The sequence below is a fragment of the Mesoplodon bidens genome (assembly GCF_964165515.1).
Source record: "Mesoplodon bidens genome assembly, chromosome: 2".
Classification (NCBI taxonomy): domain Eukaryota; kingdom Metazoa; phylum Chordata; class Mammalia; order Artiodactyla; family Ziphiidae; genus Mesoplodon; species Mesoplodon bidens.
This window is the reverse complement of record NC_138177.1, coordinates 73,699,676-73,724,598: the sequence shown is the minus strand read 5'-3', so window position 1 is coordinate 73,724,598 and position 24,923 is coordinate 73,699,676. Positions and strand designations below refer to the sequence as shown.

The following is a 24,923-nucleotide window of genomic DNA, read 5'->3' as shown; positions in this document are numbered from 1 at the left end:
TAAAGATACTAATTATCATCATCTGGCCCAAACCCCCATTGAAAATGTGAGGAAATGACAGCTTCAGAGATAGAATGTGAGGGCCAGAATCCCACAGCTAGCTAATGGCAAAGTCAAAACAAGAGCCAGGTCCAAAAAGAGCATAAGGTTTTCATGTGGTCTGAAGAAAGACCTGACTGACTAGATGTCATCTCTACACAAACAAAATTATTTCCTGTTTTCCAGGATCAAGGAACTGGAAAGGACATTAGATTTGTTTTTAATCATCATGGCCCTCACTTAGCAATATGACAGAACAGGGAGTCCAGGTCCTGCACTTAACTTTATCCCAAATATAAGGTACTGAAATCACAGCACAGCCGGGGTAGCTGAGCAAAGCAGTCACAGCATCTTTATGGGTTTGAACGGGAGGCCCCTGCGAATTCAGGAAAGTGATGTTAAATGCAAGCCTTGATGCTGACTCTGAATTAATTGCCAGCAAACAACCTGGCACAAAGCTAAGCAGATCATTGCAGCTCTACTTACAATAGCCAGGAGATGGAAACAACCTAAGTGTCCATCATCGGATGAATGGGTAAAGAAGATGTGGCACATATATACAATGGAATATTACTCAGCCATAAAAAGAAACGAAATTGAGCTATTTGTAATGAGGTGGATGGACCTAGAGTCTGTCATACAGAGTGAAGTAAGTCAGAAAGAGAAAAGCAAATACCGTATGCTAACACATATATATGGAATTTAAGAAAAACAATGTCATGAAGAACCTAGGGGTAAGACAGGAATAAAGACACAGACCTACTAGAGAATGGACTTGAGGATATGGGGAGGGGGAAGGGTAAGCTGTGACAAAGTGAGAGAGTGGCATGGACATATATACAGTACCAAACGTAAAATAGATAGCTAGTGGGAAGCAGCCGCATAGCACAGGGGGAGATCAGCTCGGTGCTTTGTGACCACCTAGGGGGTGGGATAGGGAGTGTGGGACGGAGGGAGACGCAAGAGGGAAGAGATATGGGAAGATATGTATATGTATAACTGATTCACTTTGTTATAAAGCAGAAACTAACACACCATTGTAAAGCAATTATACTCCAATAAAGATGTAAAAAAAACATGCAAGAGAAAAAGAAATAGGCTTTTAACTGCATTGTGCTTTCCCACGTCGACAGTAAATGCTACTGCGACCAGGTTCTCCCTCCAATTCACCTGGCTGATTGTTTTAAGCATCGCCGGGGTGGGAGGCAGTTGAGGCTGTGTGCCCCTCCTGGGATTCACTGAACTTCCATAGGGCTTCCAAGCACCACTCCCTGATGGGGACTTGGGTACCCACTGAGCTCTCCTAGTGGGCGGGGCACCAAGGCCAAAAGATGCACTTGAGGGTGAGGGTGGGAGTGGGTGGGTCAGGGAACTGGGAAGGAATGGGTAAGGTTGGCCATGATCCGACGGGCTCAGGGACGGTTAGAAGAGGGCCGTTTGTGCATGGAAGACTGGCTGTTTCGTCCCCCAAACCCCTAAGCATGCGAGCTAATTGTTTTCTTTGGGCCCATTCATTCTCTCCCAAGAATTGTATGCTTTCACTCTGATGGTGGCCAGAGAATTGGCTCAGTGACCTATGTCCTTCAGGGAGGGCTCTAAGATTCATTAGCCCAGGCAAGAAAGTCATCCAACTAAGATCTTGCATATAATACTGACAGCTAACATTCACGGAGTGCTTACTCTGTGCCAGGCTCTATGTTAAACACTTTCTGTTTACATTGTTCCGCTAGCCCTCAGAAAACCTCACAAGGGGATGAATGATCATCTCTACCTTGGACCGTTGTGGAACCTCTCTGAGACTCAATTTTCATATTCATTCCTTCCCAAAACATTTACTGAGCCCTTACAATGGGGCAGATACTGTTTAGGAAGTAAGAAAACTGGGATGCACAAACCAATAACATTTCTGCCCTCAAGGAGCTTCTAATCCTATGGGGACAGCATGCCCTGTGTAATATAGTGTCAGGTAATAAGTGCTTCAGAGAAAACTACAGCACAGTAGGGTGCTACAGAGTGATGCAAGTTCTCCCAACCTGTGAAATGGGATTGTGGTGTTGATTCAATGAAACACTTAGCACACAGCCTGGCTGCACCGTACCTCAGTACACAGTAGTTTTACTGATGTTCCTTTCCCCCAACAAATGTCAGCTTCTTCCCCCACCTCCAGCAAAAGAAAACATAAAACAGAACAGATATGTCTGTTCCTTGAGCTCTTGGCCGTATTAGCCATGTCAACAACTTGCTCTGGCTGCCTCTCTGCCAGGGTAACCTGCCTCTCCAGACTTCGTGTAGGCTGGTGCAGGAGGAACGTGTGGGGCAGACAGGGGGCACCCTTCTTCACCTCCCCCCACGCTCCCAACAGCCACAGGGAGCCCTGGGAGAGAAATTCCAGGAGCCCTACTGATGGGCCCCTGGGAAAGACATAGCATGCCCTCCATGCTGCCAGGACTCCCTCCCAGGGAGAGGGCAGTTGGAGAGGAGGGCAGGTCAGGCCTGGCAAGTGGGTGTAACTTAGACAACTTCAAGAAGTTCCAGGGGTTGAATTTAGATGAATAAATCTAAAGGGATGATAAAATCGCAATCTGAGAGCCCTCAGGTCAGGCCCGTCTTCAGACACCTGACTGAAGGTGTCCATTATAACCAGGGGGTCCCCTCTTCTCCATCCACCAGCCCCTCACTTCCCTCACGCTCACCCACACACACTTGCTGCTGGCTTCCTGCCGCTGCCATCTCTTTCATCTCCCCCCTCATACCCACTCTTCTTTCTCCCCCATCCTATTCCACACTCCCTTCTCAGGCTTCTCTGCCCGCCTTACCCAGAAGCCCTCACCGAACACTTAGAAACGGGGGCTCCACCCCTGTGGCTGGCAGGACACTGGGACAGGGAGCGCGGAGGGATGTACTTCTGTGGTTCAAAGTTGGAGTTTGCAGTCTTTCCCTACAGCAGCCCAGTAATGAACCACGGCTAATTCCATAATGTTATTAATGTGATGCTCAGCTAGTTTGGAGGTAAACTGGCTTTTCTCTCCAGCAGACCTGGGACCCTAACCACCATTCTGAGTTCCAAGGAACTGGCTGTTCTGGGAAACCCATTGGGTTATGGCTGGAGAGCTGCCTGCCAGCCTGAGAACAAATGGCAGCCCTGGCTGGGACCCAGCTCACTGCATATGGCTGGGGGCCCACACTTGCCCATCTCTGGGCCTGAGAGCCTCATCCCTAAGAACGCTTCCAGCTCAAAAGCTCCATGTTCCTATGACTATTGTTAAAGAAAACTGTACCCAGTCTGTCTGGGACAGAACTTTAGTGGGTGATATAATTTATAATCCCCTTCTGGGGAGAATTAGCATTCTTGATAACTGCTCAATTGATTATCTGATAAATTTTTAAAAGACTAAGACCTGTTCTGGGAATCCACTCATGGGCCTTACCAGCTGTCAGTCAGGAGTCTGTGTCCTTTAGCCAGGCTTTCTGTACCCCGTACAACAATGACTACCATTGTCTTTTCCTATAAAAGACCCCTACTATGAGTAAACCTTTCAATTAGCCTGCTGGAAAAAAAAAACAATTTTTCCTCCAGCAGGACTGTGATAAAACTTTGACACACGCTCATAATTAAAGAAAAGTTTTTGGGACTTCCCTGGTGGCTCAGTGGTTAAGAATCCGCCTGCCAGTGCAGGGAACACAGGTTCGAGCCCTGGCCTGGGAAGATCCCACGTGCCGCAGAGCAACTAAGCCCGGGCGCCGCAACTATTGAGCCTGCGCTCTAGAGCCCGCAAGCCACAACTACTGAGCCCATGTGCCACAACTACTGAAGCCCAGGCACCAAGAGCCCGTGCTCCGCTACAAGAGAAGCCACCGCAATGAGAAGCCCGCACACCGCAACGAAGAGTAGTCCCCTCTCGCCGCAGCTAGAGAAAGCCTGTGCTCAGCAACCAAGACCCAATGCATTCAAAAAAATAAATAAGTAAAATTAAAAAAATTAGCCCCTATTTAAAAAAATAAAAAATAAAGAAAAGTCTTTTTTATCAGTGGATCAGTAGGTTCTGGGGGGTTATTAAAGGCTTTTGAGCAGGTTGGTGATATGTTCAGAGCTAAGTCCCAGAGTCTAAGGAGAGTCACAAGGAAGCAAAGTACAGGATGGCTTGGGTAAGGGAGGACCAGGTGAGATGAGAAGGTAGCAAGCAACTGAGATGGTACATGACTGAGATGGTGGCTTTGAGTATGGTGGGCAGAGGACCTGGAGAGGCTGGTGTGGCCTGGTGGAATCAGGCTCCAAAGCTGCTCGGACCCCTGTGGGGACCAGGGCAGAGAGGAGTCAGAGATGCTGCTAAGCTTTCAGGCCTGGAGACTGGAAGAACGATGATGTCATTAACAGGGAAGGCAGGAGAAGGCACTAGTGTAGGGAAGATATGGGTTTGGTTTTGGTCTTACTCATTGATTTCATGGGGAAATGTACTTGGATGAAGTATTTGAGGCAGGAACCCATCGTGGCAAGGATAAGGAGACAAAATCCTCAGCCAGTGGCATACACCGCAGAGGTTTCTGCAGGTTTGATGTGGAGAGGAGGCGTGGCAAACAGAACGTCTCCTGTCCATGGTGCCTCTGAAGTCAAGTGTGTCCATGGGCAGCTACCTTGCTCTTTAGAAAGGAGAGGTGCTCTTTGAGGACAGGCAGTAAGTATGAGGGCAGGTACCATCTCTTACTCATCTTGGTGTCCCCAGAACACAGGGAGTGCCATCCAGCTGTGATGGGTGTGTTTCGTTACCTAAAACAGCGACAGGGGGATGTGTTGCATTGAGTGGGAGAAAAGGTGGGGATCTAGTATCGTTTTTATAGTCTCTCTGTGTGTCATTTACATATATATTACCTAGTAGCCCAGAGGTTAGCAATAAATTATAATTCTAGATTAACAATGGCAGTAACACTGCAAAGTCAGTGTGGGAAGATCTGATTGCCTTAAATACAGAAATGACGTTGCCACCAGGGTTGACAAGTTATACAAGTGAGAGTAGAAAAGCCACGGGAATCAGGAAAACCAGAAACTGAGTTCCGACCCTGTGCCATCAGACCACTGCCGCACCTGCCCCCGCCTCCCTGGCAAATAAATGAATAAAAACAGTGTGACTCTAGTGGAAAAGTCTGGGCTGAAGCCTTTACAGCAAGATAGGCAGAGTAAATAAAGACTAGAACCATCTGAGTATTTTTATGATTAATAGGTTACAATTCCTCGTTTTTGTTTTTTCTGCTTAGAGGTTTGAAGAATAAAGATTGCATGTATTGTAAGAGATGGTTTTTCTCTGTTAAATCTATTAATTGTCCACTCTTCAGAGGTTTGCAATTATGTCCCAATCAGCTCCTCCAAAGACCGGATCTTTCTCTGCGAATTCACTGAGAATTCAGTGTGAATTCACTGTGAATTCTGTTTGACCCATGAGCCACTCCTGCTGGACACAGCGGGCCCCCTGGAGAGGACAGAGGATGGATGAGGCCTCGCCAGGGGAAGAAAGGTGGGCTTCTCTGAGACCAGGTCAAGGGGAGCTGAAACCAGAGCAGGCCAAGCTCACAGCCAGCTTCCTTTCGATCAAGGTTAGGTAAAAGAACCTTTCCAGTCTTGCCAGCTTTGAGAATCCTCTCTCTGTAAGAGTCACTCCTTTCGTGTTGTTTGTTTCTCTGGGAAAAGATATTAGATATTAAAGGGACATTTCAACAGATTTAAGTGTTCTCAGAAAAGTGAGATGTTGTTCGATAAAAAGATGCCTTGTACTCATAGATGGGCAATAAATATTTGTTGATTTGATTTTCAGTCCCACTTTTCAAAAAGTAAGTAGACTTGAGGAGGATTTTAGAGAATTATTTTTGAAAGCTTGAAATTAGCAACCACAATTTCATCTCCTTGTACAATTATATTGCAGAAAAAAATGTTTATTTTCCTGTCATGTGAGGGAGCTGGCTTTCCTCGGCTTTATTTTCCTCTAATGTCTGATTCACAGAGTGAAAAATGGAGAGGACAAAGGAATAACATGATATACAAAGTACATCCTTGGTTTCAAAAAGCAAATCGAATAAACAGAGAGGCTGTTAATGTCTCTGCTCTAAGAAACAGCTTCTGAGAAGGTTTTGGAGGCTAGACTCCCTTGCCCCTGACTCCTGCACCAAATTGTTCCAGGAGAATAGAGGCAACTTTGGTAATTTGCTCAATGCTTAGCATGACTTCTGCATGCTTACTAGGGGGCTGAAGGAAAGCAGCTAGGTTACAGGGCTCTGGGTGGAACCCAGCTGGCCTACCCACGGGTATGGCCCTCCATTCTGCCATCTTGATGATACAAATCATGTTTTCTCTTGTACCACGGACAGCTCAGTGCCGGGATGTACCATATACAACCATCTGTATGGCAGCGACAGAAGACTATTTGCCTGTACCCCTTCTTTTTCACATCTATGGAGGCTCTTTAAAGAATCCAGTACATGTAATCAAAGACCAAACAATCAAACACCATAAATAATTCTGCTGAGAAACTGGAGAGGCCTTGGCAACTTCCCATTCCCCCGCGCCTCCCTCTGCGTGAGCGCGCTCACCCTTTGTCACTCTCCCTCTCTTTTTGTTCTCCCTTCCTGCCTTTGTCTCTATTTAGAACACATTTTTACCGTGCTGCAACATTCATCACTGAATATTTTCTCCAGCTTTCAAAGACCCCCATTGAAATCTCGTTGCTCAGGGGTCTCCTAACCCACTTTAATCCTAAATGAGAAAATTGTGAGAGCGGCCAAGACCCCAGCACAGGGTTTTGCTTCGCTCTCATTTCGGAAAGAGGAGAGTTTTGCAGGAAATCATATTACTGACCTTCGTTCAGCCTGCAGCTCTAAAGAATTTTCCATAAAAGCTGTCATTAAATAAACAGCTTCTGCCTTGCTCATTTGGCCTGCTGTTATCCTGGAAGGCGCGTTTCTGTCTCTTCTAAATGGGCCTTTTCTTCTCTGACAATTCAGTGGGGTGTCAGACTTTGAGCTGCTACATGATCTCCCCATTCCTGCTTATATTCAGTTTTTCACCTCCTTACCCACTTTCATGACGTTACAAGGGAGAAACATTATTTGGAAAACCCAAAAAGGGGGAACATTGGATGATGACATTTTGATGAACGTTATTTAGGAGTGATTGTCTGTAATGATTTTTTTTTAAGGGTTGGATTTAGATACATTCCCAATATTGTTTTTAAGACTTTCTACTGCCCTTCCTAATGAGAATCATGAAAATATTGAAGCATAAGCAAAAACACCTCGTGCTGGGTGATTTACTCGGTACCATTAGGTAAGGGGGGCGGGTTACATCATTGTATGCTATAGATTTAATTATCAGGAAAGTTATTTGGTTGCCTGAACCATGCACAGTGATTTAAGAGAAGACAGGAGCCTTCAGCTTTGGGACATGGTGCCCATTTTGCGCTGGCTGTTGGCATGTGTCTGGGGCTCCCTCCACCCTCCACTGAAAGGTGTACCCCTAACCCACTGTGGCTACTTTCTGACTGGCTCCCATGTTGGTCTTAAGTCCCCCGTTAAGACGTGGACAGTGGCGTTTTACCCGTTTGGTGAGCTGAGTGTCCATCATGAAGTTGTGAACGTGCTTCTCTGCTTTGGTGAGTTCCAGCTTTCGGGCCACCACGGCCACCACCAGGGCAGTACAGCCCGCACCCTGTGAGGGGACAACAAGAGGACCAGAGGAGAGAGCACATCATTAAGAGGCAGGGGTCAGGCGGAAGACTCCACATGCCCCGGGCCCACGATGGGGTCTCCAGGAGTGGAGTGGGGACTTGAACTCTGGCTGGACAAGGCCAAGCCACAAAACCCATCAGGGCCCTGATTCCCGCACCCATGAAGGGGTCTGCAGTGCTCTTGGCTTAGCTGCAGAGCTGACCTCTGGGAGACTGAGCCTTCATAAAGCTGGCCACTTCTTCATGGAGCAGGAGACTGGATGGGGCTGAGGCTTGGGGGAATTTAAAACACCGAACAATCACTTGGTCACCTGCCAGGGTGTGCAGGGAAGACAGAAAATCCACACAAGCTCCTCCCCCTCCCTCATGCATATCCCAGCCCCACCACCAGCTCCAGAGCAGGGGGCCAGGAGGAAAGAAAGCCGTGCAGTCTGGATGGATCACCTGTTGGTGGTGGAGAGTTTTCCTGAAAATAATCTAACGAAGAGGCAAAGCATCACCCCGCCAAGACTGCTTCCCAGGGCTACACTGGTTGGCATGAGTCTGTGTACTCAGTGACTGAGCTTGCTCCCAGCTGGGTCTTTTTTACTGGAGGTCTAGCCTATGACTCAGCACAAGAAATTCAGTTCCTTCTTGCTTTCACCAGGAGGCTCATGAATTCACCATCTTTCAGAGATTTAAAAGACAATAGCAACACACCTGCCTCAAATCAGGATTTTAAGGGAACCCGCAGAAGGCGCTCAGTATTCTCCAGACCAGCGTTCTTATTCTGCTCTGGAAGGTCCATTCCAGGGAAGCCCAGGGAGAGTGAGCAAAAGAGGCCAGTTCCTCAGGACTCACTTTCTCTCTCCTAATCCTCTGGGCGCCTGCTTGACTGTCTGAGAAATGAGCAGAAATGGGCTCATCCCAACATTCTTCCAAAGGACTTTGAAGTCCTCTTTGCTGTGCATCTTGACCTGGCGGTGGGGGGGATCGAGAGAGAACTGCTCCTGCCCTGCTTCTCCTGCAGGCAGCAGATGACAGCCCCACCCTTGCCTGGTTCTTGGAAGAGAGCACACGCCCCTTGTTGACCATCACCCTCTTCCTGCACGTGAGACCCTGCACCATCCTGACCTCCACTCACGGAAAGAGACAATAAGCTCAGAAAAGTCAGCAGTCTGATCCTCTAGACGCCAAACAGTAATTATAGTTGCCACAGAGCTCAGTTTAGCAACTGAGGTCCTAGGATTGAAGGAATCCATCAATAACATTTAGGGCTCACCCAGTTTAACGGAATGCATAGGAAACCTTAAAGACTGTTTTCAAAGGTACTATAATCCGCACCAGAGTTGGGCGGAATGCATATGGTAGATCAATCCCCTACTCTCTCCTTCATAATCTCTTTCCTTTGCCACAGGTTGGCAAAGGTTGGTCGGTGCAAGGTTTTGGCACAGGTGAGGTTGGCAACGCTTTCCCCTAGCTTTTTACAAGGGTTCCCATGAAAACAATCTCATGTTTCTCGGTACACTTGGTCAGCCACCCATTTCTAGCACAACAAACTGAAAAGAAAGGAGCCTGTGTGAACTTTCCTTTTCTGACCTCATTTTCCTTTCTTGTTCAGGGACGGCCCTGTTTTCTTGGCATCTGTGACTTTCAGGAGACTGTGCCCAGTTTTCAAAGGATATGTATGGGCAGTTGGACAGCCTGGTCTGTAGGTGTCATCAATTGAGCCAGGCCTCTAAAAGCAAAAAATAGCTTAAGAAGAAGCTGTTCTAGAGGGAAGATGTGTGCTCCATTTCCCATCAAGCAGACCGAGTATATAATCCCTCTCTTTTGTATGGAGCTACAAAAGAACTTTGGGCTGAACGCCCAAAAAAGGGATATATCACTGTGTTAAAAATGGAACATCAGATGGAGAGGGTTCTTCCTAGGCTCCAGGCTTCCTCATTACCCTGGGTCCAGGGAAACTCTGCTTAAATCACTCCTGAAAGCTGGGGGCAGAATTAGCCTGAAGGAGTCTCCCTGCTCACCACGCCACTTTGGAGGTTTCATTAAAACAATCAACCTTCCACAATCCCGAAGTTCCAGGGTCTAGAAGGATTGCTCCATGGTTCTTGCTATGGCTCACAACCTAGGCTGCTGAATGCAGAAGGGTTCTAATGAGAAGCTAGAGTGTTCTAACTAAGGAACCATCTATCTTATATGATTAAGATTCATTTCTGCGTGGAGGCAGGAGGCTGGGCTAGATGACATTTCCCAGTTTCTTTCAACTTAAAGATGTCAAGGCTCTCCTATGGATATTTCTCTGAAGGATGCTTGGTTCTTAACCCCTGATTCTAACTTGAATAAATAGCAGTGGATACTCTCAACTTTTCTTTTAAAAAATCCATCATCTGGCTGAATTAGGGAAGTAGCCAATAATGAAGCCTAATCTGGTCATTCCCATTAAGAGGCAACCTTGTAAAGATGGGGTCAGACGTCAGCAACCTTCAGAAAGTGGTGTTCAGGGTGCTGAAATGCAAACTGATCCTCTCCAGTGTGTGTGTGTGTGTGTGTGTGTGTGTGTGTGTGTGAGAGAGAGAGAGAGAGAGAGAAAAGAGCGGGGGAGGGAAGGGAAGGGAAGGGAAGGGGAGAGGGGAGATGCAGAGAGATATAGAGCTGGAGCAGAGACTGAGACAGGGAACAAGTTGTGCTGCCTCCTCAACAGCATGGGACAGACAGGGGAAGTGGAAAGGAAGAAGCAGACGAATAGGAAAAAAGGATGGGCTGATGGGAATTGAGTGGAAGGCAGGAAAAACAAGGAGCCTAAGATTTGAGTCAGAAGTTAATGGTCAACTTTGGCTCTTTAGAGGAAATAAAGGAAGTACTATGGGATTCCCCCTCCCTCCTGTTGTATTCACCTTTCAAGTGGTATAATGATCACCTATGTTCCTTTTGGGCCTTTTTACTTAGATGAGTTTATCAGCCTGACAGGGCCCTGTTAGCAGTTTGGGAATGCTTGTGTGATACGGCAGGGATGTGGGTTGGTTTTAAGAGACAAATTGCCAAGGGCTTGGCTCATTTGGGTGTGTGAGAGCTCCTGCTGTCCTAGTTGTCCTCGTGTGGAATCTCAGAAATGGTTGGTGTGCAGGGGGGCCGTGGGAGGAGAGATCGGAGTGGGACAGAAGAGGGTAAGCAGCTGCTAGGATGACTTCTATGGGGTCAGACTGTGGAGCAAATCCATGACTCAGACTTTTGCCTTCAGAGGTGCCAAGTCCTGAATCCTTGTTGACACCAGCTGAATTCCCTGGGTCTTCTCTGTCTAACGCTATTTCTATGGGAGGGCTGTGGGAGGGGAGAGGGTTCACCTCTAATGAGGTCGTACTTGGCAAGGTACGTGGTGAGCAGGAGTACAGGAGTGAACAGAGAGAGGAGCGGTTGGCCTGGGGTCAGCATGCCTAACTCGTCCATAGGTCTGGACCCAAATCAGAGACCCAGTCTCCTCCACTCTGGTCCTCCTCCTCCTTGTTTCCAAGAAACATTTTCCAGCTGGAAAACCTTAGAGTCTCAAAAAACAAGTATCCCAAGGGGAAAAGTATGAGGTGTACTTAACTAAAGAAGCAAAAAATAAAATAAAACATAAATGAAAATGACAAATGGAGGAGGGAAGCCTGGAGGATTTACAGTTGGATTCTGTTTCTGCAACAGATACCATGTAACAACTAAAATAACATCAATTGGTTTGAAACCAAGGTGTTTCAGGGAGAAGCTCATCTTCTAAAACTGACATTAAGCAGATGTCTTACTGAGCCCTCTTTTTCCCTCCTCCCCAGATGACTCAATTTGTGCTACCTTTTACTTCATCATCCCTTTCCTTTTGCAGTTCAAAGAAGCCTCTCTCATGAAGCCTCGGGGAAAAGCTCAGTGACCCCCACAGATATCCTGGAAGCTTTTGTCTATTTGTCCCTAACTCATGAAGGGTCCACAGAGTGAGTCCAGCTTTAGAAACTGGCTGTATTGAAATGGGATTCCTACCAAGGAGTCTTGGGGGCCCCAAAAGTCTTCCAGATGCCTGCAGAACCAAAAAGCCTTCAAAGGCCCATTCTGGTACTAAATATTGCCAGCTTTCTCTCTACCTTGTAACTGTCATCATAAAATTCTTTATGGAAAGATGATGCACTTTGAGATACCTGCTTTTGTGGATGAAATCTCTCAAACACACCAGGTCTGTGCCAACAATGTCAAGTTGTTCAGACAATTATATACCCTGCTTAATGGTTGATAATTACACCGTTACTGGGATTGCCAAGAGAAAACAATGATTAAGATTATTTACAGCCCGCACACACAAATTCTTCCTTTCCCTTCCCGAGCAGGCCTTGCCTTGGCCTGCATGGTGTCCATGGTAACCAAACAGGAAGCCGTACCTTTAGTAAAGGCACTTTCAATAATAATCAGGAGATGTACAAAGTGTCGGGAGGCTGGGAGAGGGGAGGAAGGGATTCTCAGCCATGCGAAACCCTGGAAAGGAGTGACTCAGCTGGAAAAGTCACATTTGTTAGTAAAAATGCCACCAGGGTTCCTCACTGTCAGACCCCAGAGGGAGGCAGCTGATTTTAATTTGGGTAAACACACTGACAATGAGAGGAGGGGAGCTCCCTGTCTCTGTTATAGATAGGTATATATTTACACAGCAGGTTTTGTGCAAAAGGAGAAGATAAAAGGCATGTGCTGTATTTTTAATATGGGGGTGGGTATCGGTTCCTCCTCACTTGTTTGTTCTTTCCACTTTGATCACTCCTCTCTCCACAAGGAACAAACACTCCTTTCCAAGGAGCTGCTACAGCCCCAGGAGCAAAAGCGGGTGCTGAAGACCACACCCCAGGAGAAGTCAGGGAGGGGCCCAGGGGTCCTGCCCACCCACCCCCTAGCCATGCCAGAGCAGAAGCCCGGAGGTGCAGGAGTGAGGCAACCAGGGAAATGGTGGCTATGGGGCTGCTTCTTGGATGGGGCACAGGTCCGTGCTGAGAGGGCAAATGGCTTGTATTTAAAAATAACGGAGGCTCCCAGCAGGGCCATCCACCTATTGGCAGCCTGGCTCCGTGCGGGACTGGCTGAGAGCTGGTGCTTGCACCCCACGAGTGGCTCTGAGACAGGAAAGCTTTGGCCTTCGGGCGGCATTTCATTCCCTTCTGGAAGGAAGAATCATTCCTTGGTTTCCTGGTGACAGCTGGAGCTGTGCCAGATAGACTCCTACTAACCCATGGGAGGTATTTGTTCTGAGGGCTTACACTTACCCGTGATTTACCCCAACCTCAGCGCTAAGCCTTTTCTCATTAACTGTTGCCCAGGACCTGCTAATATGCACCGGCTCTGCATTTCAGTCCAAAGGGGAGAGGACGGTGTCCAGTCGTGACATGGCAGCGCTGGACCCCTCCTGCTCACCAGCCCCACGGCCCCAGGCCTCTGACCCTATGGCCTCTGCTGCTCTGAGCTGCCTTGTCACTGAGATCAGTCCCAGGAGGCCACCAGGCTGGCGAGGGCTTAACCCCCTTCCCACTGCAGAAAGGCGTCACTTCCCTTTCAGAAGGAGGGTCTTTTGTGTCCTCCTGGAGAAGTGGGGGTGATGACTGAAATCTGAGGGAGCCCTGGAAGGATTTTGAGGATGGGGGGTGTGTGCAGAGAGGGCTCCCTGGGGAGGGCTGCCGTAACCAACCGCGGAGACCTAGGACCAAGTCACAGGCCTCCTGTCCACCGTCACCCCCACGACACCCAGGCTTAGCTGCCCGCTCCTTCTCTGATCCTCAGCTTCCTCTTCTGAAAAGAGGACCCGGTGTGTTTACTCTGTACTCTGGGGTTCTGGGAAGGAGGTCAAAGGGCAGGGCTGCCTGTCCTGGCCAGAAAGCACAGCAAGGTGAGGAGCCCTCACCTCCGGCCAGTGAAGGAGTAGTGGCGGCAGGGACGCCGAGGACTCGCCAGCGCCGAGGGCGGCGCAGCTCCTTGTTGCTGACTGAGTGCGTGAACATTGCAGTTTATCCCCATCACCAGCCAGGGAGGAGGGCAGAGCAGGCCTCCCATCCGCCCTTTGTACTCGAGCATGCTGAGGTGCAACAGGCCAAGTGCCCTGCCTGGAGTCCACAGTGAGGTCATGGGGTCAGAGCACTGCGGCTGTGGGGCTGGAGAGTAGGAGGGTCCAGCGCTGCAGCGAGCAACGGGGACTCAGACTCTGGTCCGACTCCCTACCCACATCTCTCTCAAACTCCGTGCTGTGTGGCCGTGTGATGGGCACAAGTGTGTGTAGGGGTGGGGGATGGCAGGGTGATGGGTGGGAGGAATATCCACTTTGAAAGGAGGCAGCACAGCTGCTGGACACCTGGGGAAAGATGGGGATGCAGTCACAGGATAGCCGGGTGCCAACACTGGGAAGGAACTGGCACTCAGAACCTGGCACCTCAACCTTTGGATGCAGAGGCCAAGAGTTGGCCCAGGGCCATGTCATCAAACCAAGACCGAAGCAGTGGCCAACCCAGTCTAGGACACGGGTCTCTCATGGCCGGCTCAGTGAGTTTTAGCTATACTCTATCAGATGTGGTACCAAGGTCTGCGGGGCCCAGGCGATAGGAAAGAGGACAATGAACTGCAAGCCCTAATGCTCACCGGGGCTGGTGGATGGGAGCAGAGGGTAAGACCCATGGCCAGCTTCACTCGGCCCGTTTCTGGGGGGCTATGAAGAGGCCATTAGATGTCAGCAACCGGGACATAGTCCTATCTTAGACAAGGAAATGAAACAGTGAGCAGCCACGCAGATATCACATCTGCCTTTCTACGTGCAGGGACACGCATGCTGGCCTGTTAACTAGCAGCTGGCCCCATGCCCGGATGAGGAGGGCCCCCTGCACCCACCATAAAGGCGCTGCTCCTAGCAGCATTCGGTGGGTGGGGAAGGGTAACTGGCCGAGGCAGGTACTCACCATGATGCCCGTGAGAAGACAGACACCTTTCCCACAGTATGTGTGGGGCACCATATCCCCATAACCAATGGAAAGGAATGTGATAGAGATGAGCCACATGGCACCCAGAAAGTTACTAGTTACGTCCTGCTGGTCATGGTACCTGCCGGGGGGGAAGACAGGAGTTAGTTAGTGGAACTGCCATTCCCGGGAGTAAAGGCTCTGGGTAAACCTGGACAAAGAAGGAAATGTGACATTTTGCTGAGATGGAGACAGCAGCGATGGTGGCACACGGATCTCTTCAGGAGACTGAAGCTGCCGCAACTCTGCCCACCCAGGTCCTGCCTACAGTTCTCCGTCCATTCCCCCAACCCCCCACCACGAGCTTGGTCCCAGCGGTAAAATGTTTTGTCATGATTTGCACCATATCATAGACGTCCTTTCAGTAAAATACCTCTGGATGAAATCATGCAGTAACAAAATTTAGATTTTCCCTTCCAAGCTGACAGTCTAAATGTATGTGGATGTGATTAATCTGAAATCACAAGCTCCCGAACAAGGAAAATGTCAAAAAAAAATCACCAAACGCATTTAGCAATTTCCCCTAAGAAGGCTGATGGAGCCCAAAGACTGGCACCTCCCAGGTGTCTGGAGGGAGGCTGCGGTAGCCGGGGCTCTCTTGGAGCTGTTTCCAGGGGAGGCTCTGGAGCCTCCACGGAGCCATGGCCTCCTCTTCTGAGCTGGATGGAGGCTCGTGGCTGTCCCGCCCTGGGAGTAACCAGCTGGAAATGTATCACCACCATTCCCTCTGCCGGATACCCATTCCACCCCATCCTTTTCCTCCCTCCCTTCATCCCCAAACACCAAGGCCCGCTGTGGGCCAGGCTCTGTGCCAGGCACTGAGATAGAAAGATGAACAGGATACAGCCCCTGCCTTAGGGTTCTCAGCCCAGGGCAAGGGTCCATCCAGGATGCAGACATTTGTGAAAGCGTCAGTAAGTGAGTGGACGAGGCACCTGGAGGACAGGAGGGAAAGGGCAATGACCTCGACTCAAATGTAGGAGGATTAGTCAGAGGCTTGAGTTTTCCAGGCCGGCCGGGGGAAGGCAGTTCCAGGCAGAGGGAATGCCCTTATGAAAAGACAGGGCCCAACCTGAGTGCAGCAGGTGGGCCTGGCTGCACCTGGGGTGGCAGGGCAGATGAAGGCGGGTCCTTTCTCAAAATGTTCTCTAACAGGATGAGCCTGACATCACTCCTTGATTAAACTCTTCCCATCAGCCTCTTGGAGGCCACTGGATGGGAAAGGTGAGATGGGGCCAGGGAGACCAAACCATCCTGGTTGGATAGAGCAGAAAGCCATTTAGGAACCTTAATCTACAGAACTGAGTTACCAGCAAGGCTTACATGACGTGCTTGGGATGGGGTCTGGTACAAGGAGACCACCAGAAAGTATTAGCTGCTACTGTCAGTGCTCTCCCTGAGCCCCAAACCCCCACCCACAGGGTGTGGCACCCAGTGGGCAATTGACAAATGTTGCTTTTCTTACCCTTAACCCCCGCCCCAGGTCAGGTGTGCTGGAAAGGCTGCAGATACAGGTACATCTGGAGATCAGCGTAAAAGGAGGCAGAAGTCTGCTAGTCAGAAAGGAGATGGAGGGCACGTAAGCGGGGAACACCAAGGGCACTCTATGACGGATACCGTTTATGGACTCACACTGTATTAGCAGGAGCCACACAATACACATTACCCTGTGGCTAGCTAGCACTTTGTGTACAAACACTCAGATTCTCACATCCTGTAAAGCAACTGGAAGCACAGAGGCATTGAGTGACTTGCCTGGAAACACACAGGAAGTAACCAAAGCAAAGCCCATGCCTTTTTCGCTATTCCCTCAGCATCAGGGAGATGGAAGTGACTGCTGTGTGACTTGGGGAATGATGAGGAAGTTTTAGCAACAGGAGGGCACCTGGGCTCCAGTAGCAAGTGATGAGGTAGCTATGGAGACCAAGGATCTGATTTTGGAACGCCTTGAATTCCAGGATAAGAGGTTTGGATCTGGTCTTAGAGGCCTTGGAAATGATTCTTGGTTCTTGAGCAGATGAATGACAAGATGACACGGCCCACTGGGAAGAGTGGTCTGTAGGTGGTAAGTAGACTGATTAAAAAGATGCAGCACAGGGGTGGGGTAGTCAGGTGGGAAGCAAATGCGCAAAGCCAGGAGGGAGGTGCAGGTCCCGGTAAGCACATCGTTGGTGGGCCGTCCAGCCCCAGCTTGAATCCTCTACCAGCAACTAGAGGAGGGTGGCTTTAGCCTTTCACAGCTGTCTGCACAAGGGCATGCATGCCCAGAACTCTAGGGGCAACATCTGAAAAGCAGACATCCCTCCCCAAAGCTCTGCTGGTTGTCTTACCTGCCCTCCCTGCTTTGCTTGCTCCCCAGTGATACTCTGTTGCTACCCAGATGGCACCCTGGCTGCCTGCTCCTTCCAGTTGGCCTCATGTCCCCAGGGCTGCACTGTGTCTGCTCATCTGGCCACGCTGGAGTAGCATAGGCTGTTGGTGCCCAGGTCTGATCCCCAAGAGGGAGTGTGCCCTGCCCGGCCCCAGGACACCAGCCCCATCCCAGGTCTGACATGGCCTTGGATGGGCAGCCACGCTCCCCATCCCATTCCCCACAGCCCTGGGTCTCTGCAAGGCCCCTGGGCTGATGTGGTCCCCTCCACTCACAGCCTGCTTCTCTTTGGCCAGGAAGAATGGTGGTGACCCTGGCTCTAAGGGCCTGTGCTGGGGTTAGTGGTAGGGATTCCTTCCCTGGAGGGATGGACTCTGGAGTCTGTGAAGCAGCGAGACTCAGTGACAGGTTGAGTGTGGGGACACAGACGGGGCAAGAGTTAAAGATGGCTCCATGCCACAAGCCAGCAACAAGCAAACACATGTGTAGAGTACAGCCGGGGTCATCATCTCCTGGAAGGGGTCTTGGGTCAGGTCTGATGACAGTGAGGTTGAGGCAGTGGGTAGAGAGGAGGCGAGCCTGTGGTCTCGGGCTCAGTTTCCCTGGCTTTGAGCCCCAGCTCCACCTTAAGTAACTCCACGGCTGTGGGCAAATGACTTAACCTCTCTGTGACCCAATTTCTTTATCTGCCGATGGGAGGAGTAAGGAAAATAATTCACCAGCAATATTAGCACAGTGCTCGGCCCAGAGTAAGTGCACACTAAGTGTCAGCAATTACCATTATTGCTGAGATTGGTATGTGTTATCAGTCTGAGAAACAATCTATAGAAAAATACAGTGGCAGGGATTTACAAGTGCAGTGGGTAGAGGGTCCCAGCAGGGAGGGAAGAAGATGGAGGGAGGGATGAAGATGGAGGGAGGGAAGAAGATGGAGGGAGGGATGATGATGGAGGGGGGAATGAAGATGAAGTGGGGGGATGAAGATAAAGGGGGATGAGGATAAAGATGTCTTGGCATTTAGGCTGGAAAACTATCTGATGAAGGGATGAAAGGAATCTACTTTAAGTTCTTGGACAAAGAAGGGACACAAGACACTTGGTATCTGAGAATGATTCTTCTAGCAGCTACATGTAAGACTGATTAAAGAAGACAGGCCCCAGACAGTGAGAACCTCTAGAAAGTTTGCAGGTACCCAAGGAGAAGCAATGGAGAGACTTGAATGCTGAACTATGGGGTTTGGACTTAATTTGCAGCCTATCTTCTGTGGACTTATTGGCTTTGCTGTGGACATGGGTCTCTAAAGTCCTCCTTTCTTTGCTTAAACTAGAGTTCCTGAGCTGCTCAGCTGCCCTCGGGACCATGGCCCATCCTATTCATATGTGGGTGGATTCCGAGGAAAAGAGATCAGAACTCAAAGTGGAATTAAATAAAAGCAACCAGTAATGTGTCTCTCTTTTAAAGTTGAGGTTTGATTTACTGCTTTATTTTTCTCTAAATTCTCTTTATGTTCTTGTGGGTTTCTTTTTCATTCACCATTTAAAATCCCTTGGTGCTAACTATGTGTGCTGAGGAGAGGAGAAGCAGATCTTGAGGATGTTATTCATTCATCGTTTGTCAGACTTTGATGATCTCCCCTCTGACAGGGGCTATTGAAGATCTGGAGATGAATCGGACATGCACCCTGCTCTCCCGTGGCTTGGAGCATCATCATGGAGATAAGACACGCATGCAACTCACCAAGCAGGAAGTGATGAGTGAGAGAGCAGGGCTGGTGATTCAGGACTGTGGGAGTAGAGAGGAGGGAAAAATTGTTTCCAAATCTATTCACAATTTTAGAGTGGTTTACACTTGTCACAAACTCACATAACTAATCTCATGATATTTTTTGCAATAGAGAATTTTTTGGAGAAAAGAGTCCCATGTTTTTCCTTAAAGGCTAAGGAGGAAAAGGTGTAGGTATTTTTTTAGGGTTATTATAGTTATTAATTTATCATTAGCGTGTGTGGACTATGGTTTTTTTCACTTTTTACTATTATGAAATAAATGACAGATATGGAAGATTGTACAATTGGGTAAAGAAGGTAGATGAAACACACATGTTACTTTTGCTCTCTTTTCACATCCCTCTACAACTAACAGTTTTAGTTTCCTGCTTTTAAAAATAATCAGACAACCAGGAATCCCCAGACATCTGAGGAAAGTCTCAAACATTTAAGATACAGACCAAATCAGTCAATTAAACAAACAAAGAAAAAACACTCTGGATCAAATACTGACCATTAACAGAGAAGAACTCTTGAAACAAATCCTGTAGTTAACATCTTAAGAGAGATAAAACAAGATATTGGACCCATGGGACAAGAATGGCATGCTATACCAAAAAAGTCCTCCCACGGGTCTGGAAAATAAATTGAGGAAGTTTCCCAAAAGACAGTGAAAGAGATGAAAATACGAGAAAATTAGTGAATCAATCTACCAATTCAAATACCGAGAGTCTCAGAAAGAGAGAACTGGAAAAAAAGAAGGAGGAGGAGAAAAAAGGAAAAGAAGGAAAGAAGTAATCATTAAAGACACCATTAAAAAATTTCCCAGAGCGGAAGGACACACGTTTCTAGATTAAGGGCCCACTGTTCCCAGCACAGTGGATGGAAATAGACTCACAGCAAGGCACATTATTGTGAAATTTTAGAACACCAGGGGGAAAAGAGAAGATGCTATGGAGCTTCCAGGGAGACAGAGAGAGAGGTCAAACACAAGAATCAGAAGTCAGAGTGACTCTGGACTTTTTCACAGCAACACTGGAAGCTAGAAGGCCATGGAATAAAGGCTTCAAAATTCTGAAGGAAAATTATCTCCAAACCAGAATTCCAAACCAGCCAAGGCTCTCAAAGATTTGCCTCCTTTGCACCCTTTCTCATGAAGCTACAGGAGGGTGTGTGTCACCAGAACAAAGGAGTAAACCCAGAAGGAGGAAGCCCTGAGATGGAGGAAACTGGGGATCCACAGAGGAGAGAGGCCTGGGGTGATGGCACCAGGAGGTCCTTGGGTGATGGCCACGCACCAGGCATGGAGGGCAACCCGTCCAGACTGGAGCAGGTCAGACAGCTCTGGAAGGTATTTCTCCAAGAAGATGAAATTGATAGAAAACCTGCAGTGCCTGAACATCCTGAGAAGAAATTTAGACAACTGTCAGAGTCTAGAATTGAGTTAGTGATAAATACACAGCAAACTAAGCAAAGGAACAAACATGGTAATTAACCAGGAGAAACAAAAAGTTATGCAGGGAAGGAAAAGCTATCATCCTTTACTACAAGGCTCAGCTCTGAATAGAGTCACATTAGTGTTGGCTGAGTAATGTAAACACCGATTACTGATCTAACCAAAAGCGTGATATAATGATGAAAGGAGGATGGGGGGACGGGAAGAGTTGGAGGGGAGGAAAAGGAACTAAATCCTCATCTTCTGCTGTGGGAAGGGGATAGATGATGCCGAAACCAAAGCACTGAAAAGCAGCAATACAGTGTGTTATGAAGAGACATGGAGGAAAAGGTTAAAATTAATTAGCAAAAGAAGGTAAAAGCACTACCCGTGGGGAGGCATAAATGGGAAAAACTGGTGGAGGACAGCAAATACCACAGAACAATTGACTCTAAATGTATGCAGGTATAACGTCCATAATATCAAACACAAATCTAAACCTAAGAGAAAAAGACCACAAATATATATAACATAAAATTAAGTTACAAAGCATAAAAGTAAGCATTCCTGAACTCACTGTCCTGTTGAAACCACTTGTGCATTTTCTCCATTCTCAGCCTCCCATGTCCCCCCAGAGATCATCAACATCCTGAATTTCATGTCTGTGTTCTTGTTTTTCTTCACAGTGCTTCTCTTTTTAAAAATATTTTAATTCTTTAATTTAATTGAAGTATAGTTGATCTACAATGTTGTGTTAGTTTCAGGTTTACAGCAAAGTGATTCAGTTATATATATATATATATATATATATATATATATATATATATATATATATATATATTTCAGATTCTTTTCCCTTACAGGTTATTACAAAATATTGAATAGACTTCCCTGCGCTATATAGTAGGTCCTTGTTGGTTATCTATTTTATATATAGAAGTGTGTATATGTTAATCTCAAACTCCTCACAGTGCTTCTACCTAGCTATGTATACCTACCTAAACAATATATAATTTAGTTTTGCCTATTTCAGAATTTTATAAAAATGAAATCGTACCATGAGTGTGTGATAGGCAGCCTCTAAAATGACCCCCGGTATTCTCCCTCTTCGTGGGGTATTCACACACTTTTGTAATCCCCTCCTTTTAAGTGTGGGCTGGACCTAATAACTTGTTTCTAAGGAATAGAATATGGCAGAATATGGCTATCACTTCTAAGGTTGGGTTATAGGAAGACTGTGGCTTCTGTCTGGGAGATCTCTACCTTGTTCTCTTTTGAATTGCTCTCCCTTGGGAGGAGCCACCCAAGTGGTGAGTGAACTTGGGAGCAGAAACCCCTTAAGTCAAGCCTTAAGGTGAGACCACAGGCCTGAACTACAATCTCATGAGACCTCCTGAGCCAGAGGTACCCATTTAAGCTGTCCCTGAATTCCTGATGCATAGCAACTGTGAGATAGCAGATGTTTGTTGTTTTAAGCTGCTAAATTACAGGGCAATTTGTTACACAGCAGTAGATAACTAATACAATGAACTCTTCTCTGAATTGCTTTTTTCCACTCAACATATATGTTGATATATGTGACTATAGTGTATTCTCATTCCTGTACTGTGCTTCATCATATGAACATACCATTATTTATTCATTCACCTATTGATGGACATTTGAGTGGTTTCTAGGTTTTTCCTCTAATGAGCAATACTGCTACAAACATTCTTAATCATAGTTCCTGGTTGTGTTAGAGTCTTAGGACACATAGCTAAGAGTGGATTTACGGTTTGTAAGGCATGTACATATTTAACTTCCTTTGAAAATGTCGTTATTTTCCAAAACGGCAGCACCATTAGGTTTCTACCAGCAGTGAATACGTTCCTGTTGCTCTATGTCTTTATCAACACATCGTCATCTGACTTTAATTTTTGCCAAACCAGTGGGCAAACTGGTATCTCATCATGCTTTTACTTTACATTTTCCTGATAAAAGCTGTGTATCCTTTAATATGTTTATTGGTCATTTGTGTTTCCTCTTCTGTGAGGTACCATTCATGACTTTTGCTTATTTTTCTATTGGTTTGTTTTTCTTTTTTTCTAATTCATTATAAGAGTTCTTTATATAATTCTAGATAAGAACTTTGTCTTATCTAGACAGTTTATGTATTGCAAATATCTTCTCCCAGTTTGTGCCAGGTCTTTTTATTTGCTTTATAGTATTTTTAATGAACAGAAGTTTTAAATTTTACTATAGCTGAATTTATCATCCTTTTCATTTATAATTAGCAACTTGTATAATTTTTTAAAGAAATCCTTTCCTATCTGTGGTTATAAGACTTTCTTTTAAATGTTTCTAAATGTGGCCTTTCACATTTAAGTCTTCAATTCACCTGGAATTGATTTTATGTGTGGTGTGAGGTAGGGATACAACTTCATCTTTTTTCATATGGATAACCAATTATCCCAGGTCCACTTAACAAGTAGTTCATCCTTTCTCCCACTGAGAATGCTACCTCTGTGATACAGATTATATGTGAAAGTGAAACAACTTCTGGGTTCTCTATTCTGTTCCATTGGCCTATTTGTCCAACCCTGGAGTTACATTATACTCCTCTTTGTAATCTTTTCTGGGTACCTTCTCAGAGCCTAAGGCCTGAAAGGTGCTCAGTAAATATTTGTGGAATGAATATGGCCTACTTGTTGCTTTTCCTGTCCCTTTGTGAAAGCGATGTTTGCTTTAGTAATTCAGTGACTCATGTTAAGGTGACTTCAGCTGTTCTCTTTGGCAGATAAACTTTTGTCAAATTGGCTGCCAAATTCCTTGGGCTTGAAGTTGGTTCTCACTATTCATAAGGACTCAGCTTCTTGACAGTAGCTGTGACCTAGCTCTTTTCATATGGATCTTAGTGATTTAATGGCTCTAGCCATTTGTCCTGGGTCTGGTTTGTTTGTTGGGAATTTTCAGGAATCAAGCCAAGTGGATTCTTTGTCTTCACCTTCCAGTCATTCCCCAGCTTCACACAGTCAGATCCCAGGCCCCACTGAGCTGTGGAACTCGTGCTTGCTCAGTTCTCCAGTGAAAAACCCAACATGTACCTGACTCGACCCCTTGGTGGCCTTGGATCCTATTGGTGCCTCCCTCCTCAGAACAGTCCTCTTGGCATCCTCAGTGGCTTGCTCTCCTGCCTTCCTCCTGCCCTGACCATCCTTCTTGGCTTCTTCTTCTGGCCTCCTCTTCAGTGTTGCTGTGCTCCAAGCTTGCTTCACACCTTTCTTGCTTCTCTCATGCCTGCCACTGTCCTCGCTGTTCCCTTCTAAATAACCCTTCAAGAAGCAGCTCAAAGCCTACCCTGACCCACCCAGCCAATGTGGGCTCTCTGTCTCTAACCCCACACCACTCAGCTTCTGCACTCTCCATTTGATGCCTACACACTGTCTTTGGTAGGAGACCACCGGTGTGGACCATGGTTAGGTGTCATGGTGGACTACCTATGTTTGAATCTGGGTTTTGCTCCTTAGTATCTACATGACCTTGTCCTCAGTTTTCCTATCTGTAAAAGGGGATAATACTTGTAACAGCTCACACAGAGTTACCTTTAGGGTTAAATGAGCTAATATTTCTAAACCATTAGAACAGCGCCTGGCACATAGACACACTAAAAAATGTTGGCTATTGTTGTGCTGTTACAATCTAGTGTGTATAAGCCTGGCCTTGTCATAGCAGAAAAGATGCAGGATCTGGAGCTGAAGAACGGCCTTTCATGCCCTAATGGCTTTGTGACCTTGAACAAATTACTGTCTCAGGATCTGTTTCCTCTTTACCGAATCAGGGTATGATAATGTCTGCCCTGACCATCTCACAAGGCTGTGGTGAGGAGTGAAATACTTGTTGAATGTATGAATGAATGATCCCATTTTGTCTTTATCACAAGCCAGCAGGACAAGGTCAGAGGGACAGGGGCTGTTATCCCAATTTTATAATAAAACAATGAGAAGCTCAAGAGACTAACTGGCCTCCCTAACTTCTCAGAGCAAATGAGTGAAAAAACTGGGCCAGAAACCCGTCTTTTTTCTGATTCTAGAAATGGCTGCAGTGAGCAGGACCCAGGGTGGGGCGTGGTGGCAGCATCTGTGGGCCTGGGCAGATGCCAGCCTGTCCTAGCAACGCGGAGCTCCTGCTTGGTCCCTGCCAGTAGGATAATGGCCAGGGGACTGTGTGTGACTGGCGAGTGAGTACCAGCTGGGATCAGGGGGCCTGAGAACTCTTCCCAAGGGAAGACATTTTCATGGAGTCCTGGGTTTTACTCCCATCCCTACCTCTACTTTTGTCTTGGTTGCCAATATAATCAACTCCTAATTATCAAGGGCCCTCATCATGAAAGCGCATGTGATTCCAGCGTTGGGGAGAAAATCACCATTTCTTAAGCATATTATGAGCCTTAGTTTAGGAGGACTTGAGAAATGCTTGAGGTATATGAAAGAGTACCACTGAAATTCAAAGTTAGCTGAGGAATAAATGGCTTATTACAGTGAGTTTAGAGCTACTCCGTTACTCCAGCTACAAGTGAATTCACTTAAAGACCAAAAAAAAAAAAAAAAAAATTCTTTCTTTTCTTAAAAACAGTCTCCC

The 24,923-nt window shown here is 47.1% G+C and overlaps 1 protein-coding gene across 1 annotated transcript in view; it reads right to left on the bottom strand.

The window, feature by feature from the left end:
- Positions 1 to 24,923, bottom strand: part of KCNN3 (potassium calcium-activated channel subfamily N member 3) — a gene marked incomplete at its 5' end in the record, with an annotated part of 169,818 nt that overhangs the window by 9,562 nt on the left and 135,333 nt on the right. The window contains 2 exons of the mRNA XM_081224313.1: positions 7,619 to 7,729; positions 14,678 to 14,819. Coding sequence (XP_081080439.1) covers positions 7,619 to 7,729; positions 14,678 to 14,819 — 253 coding nt within the window. The remainder of the gene's footprint in view (positions 1 to 7,618; positions 7,730 to 14,677; positions 14,820 to 24,923) is intronic.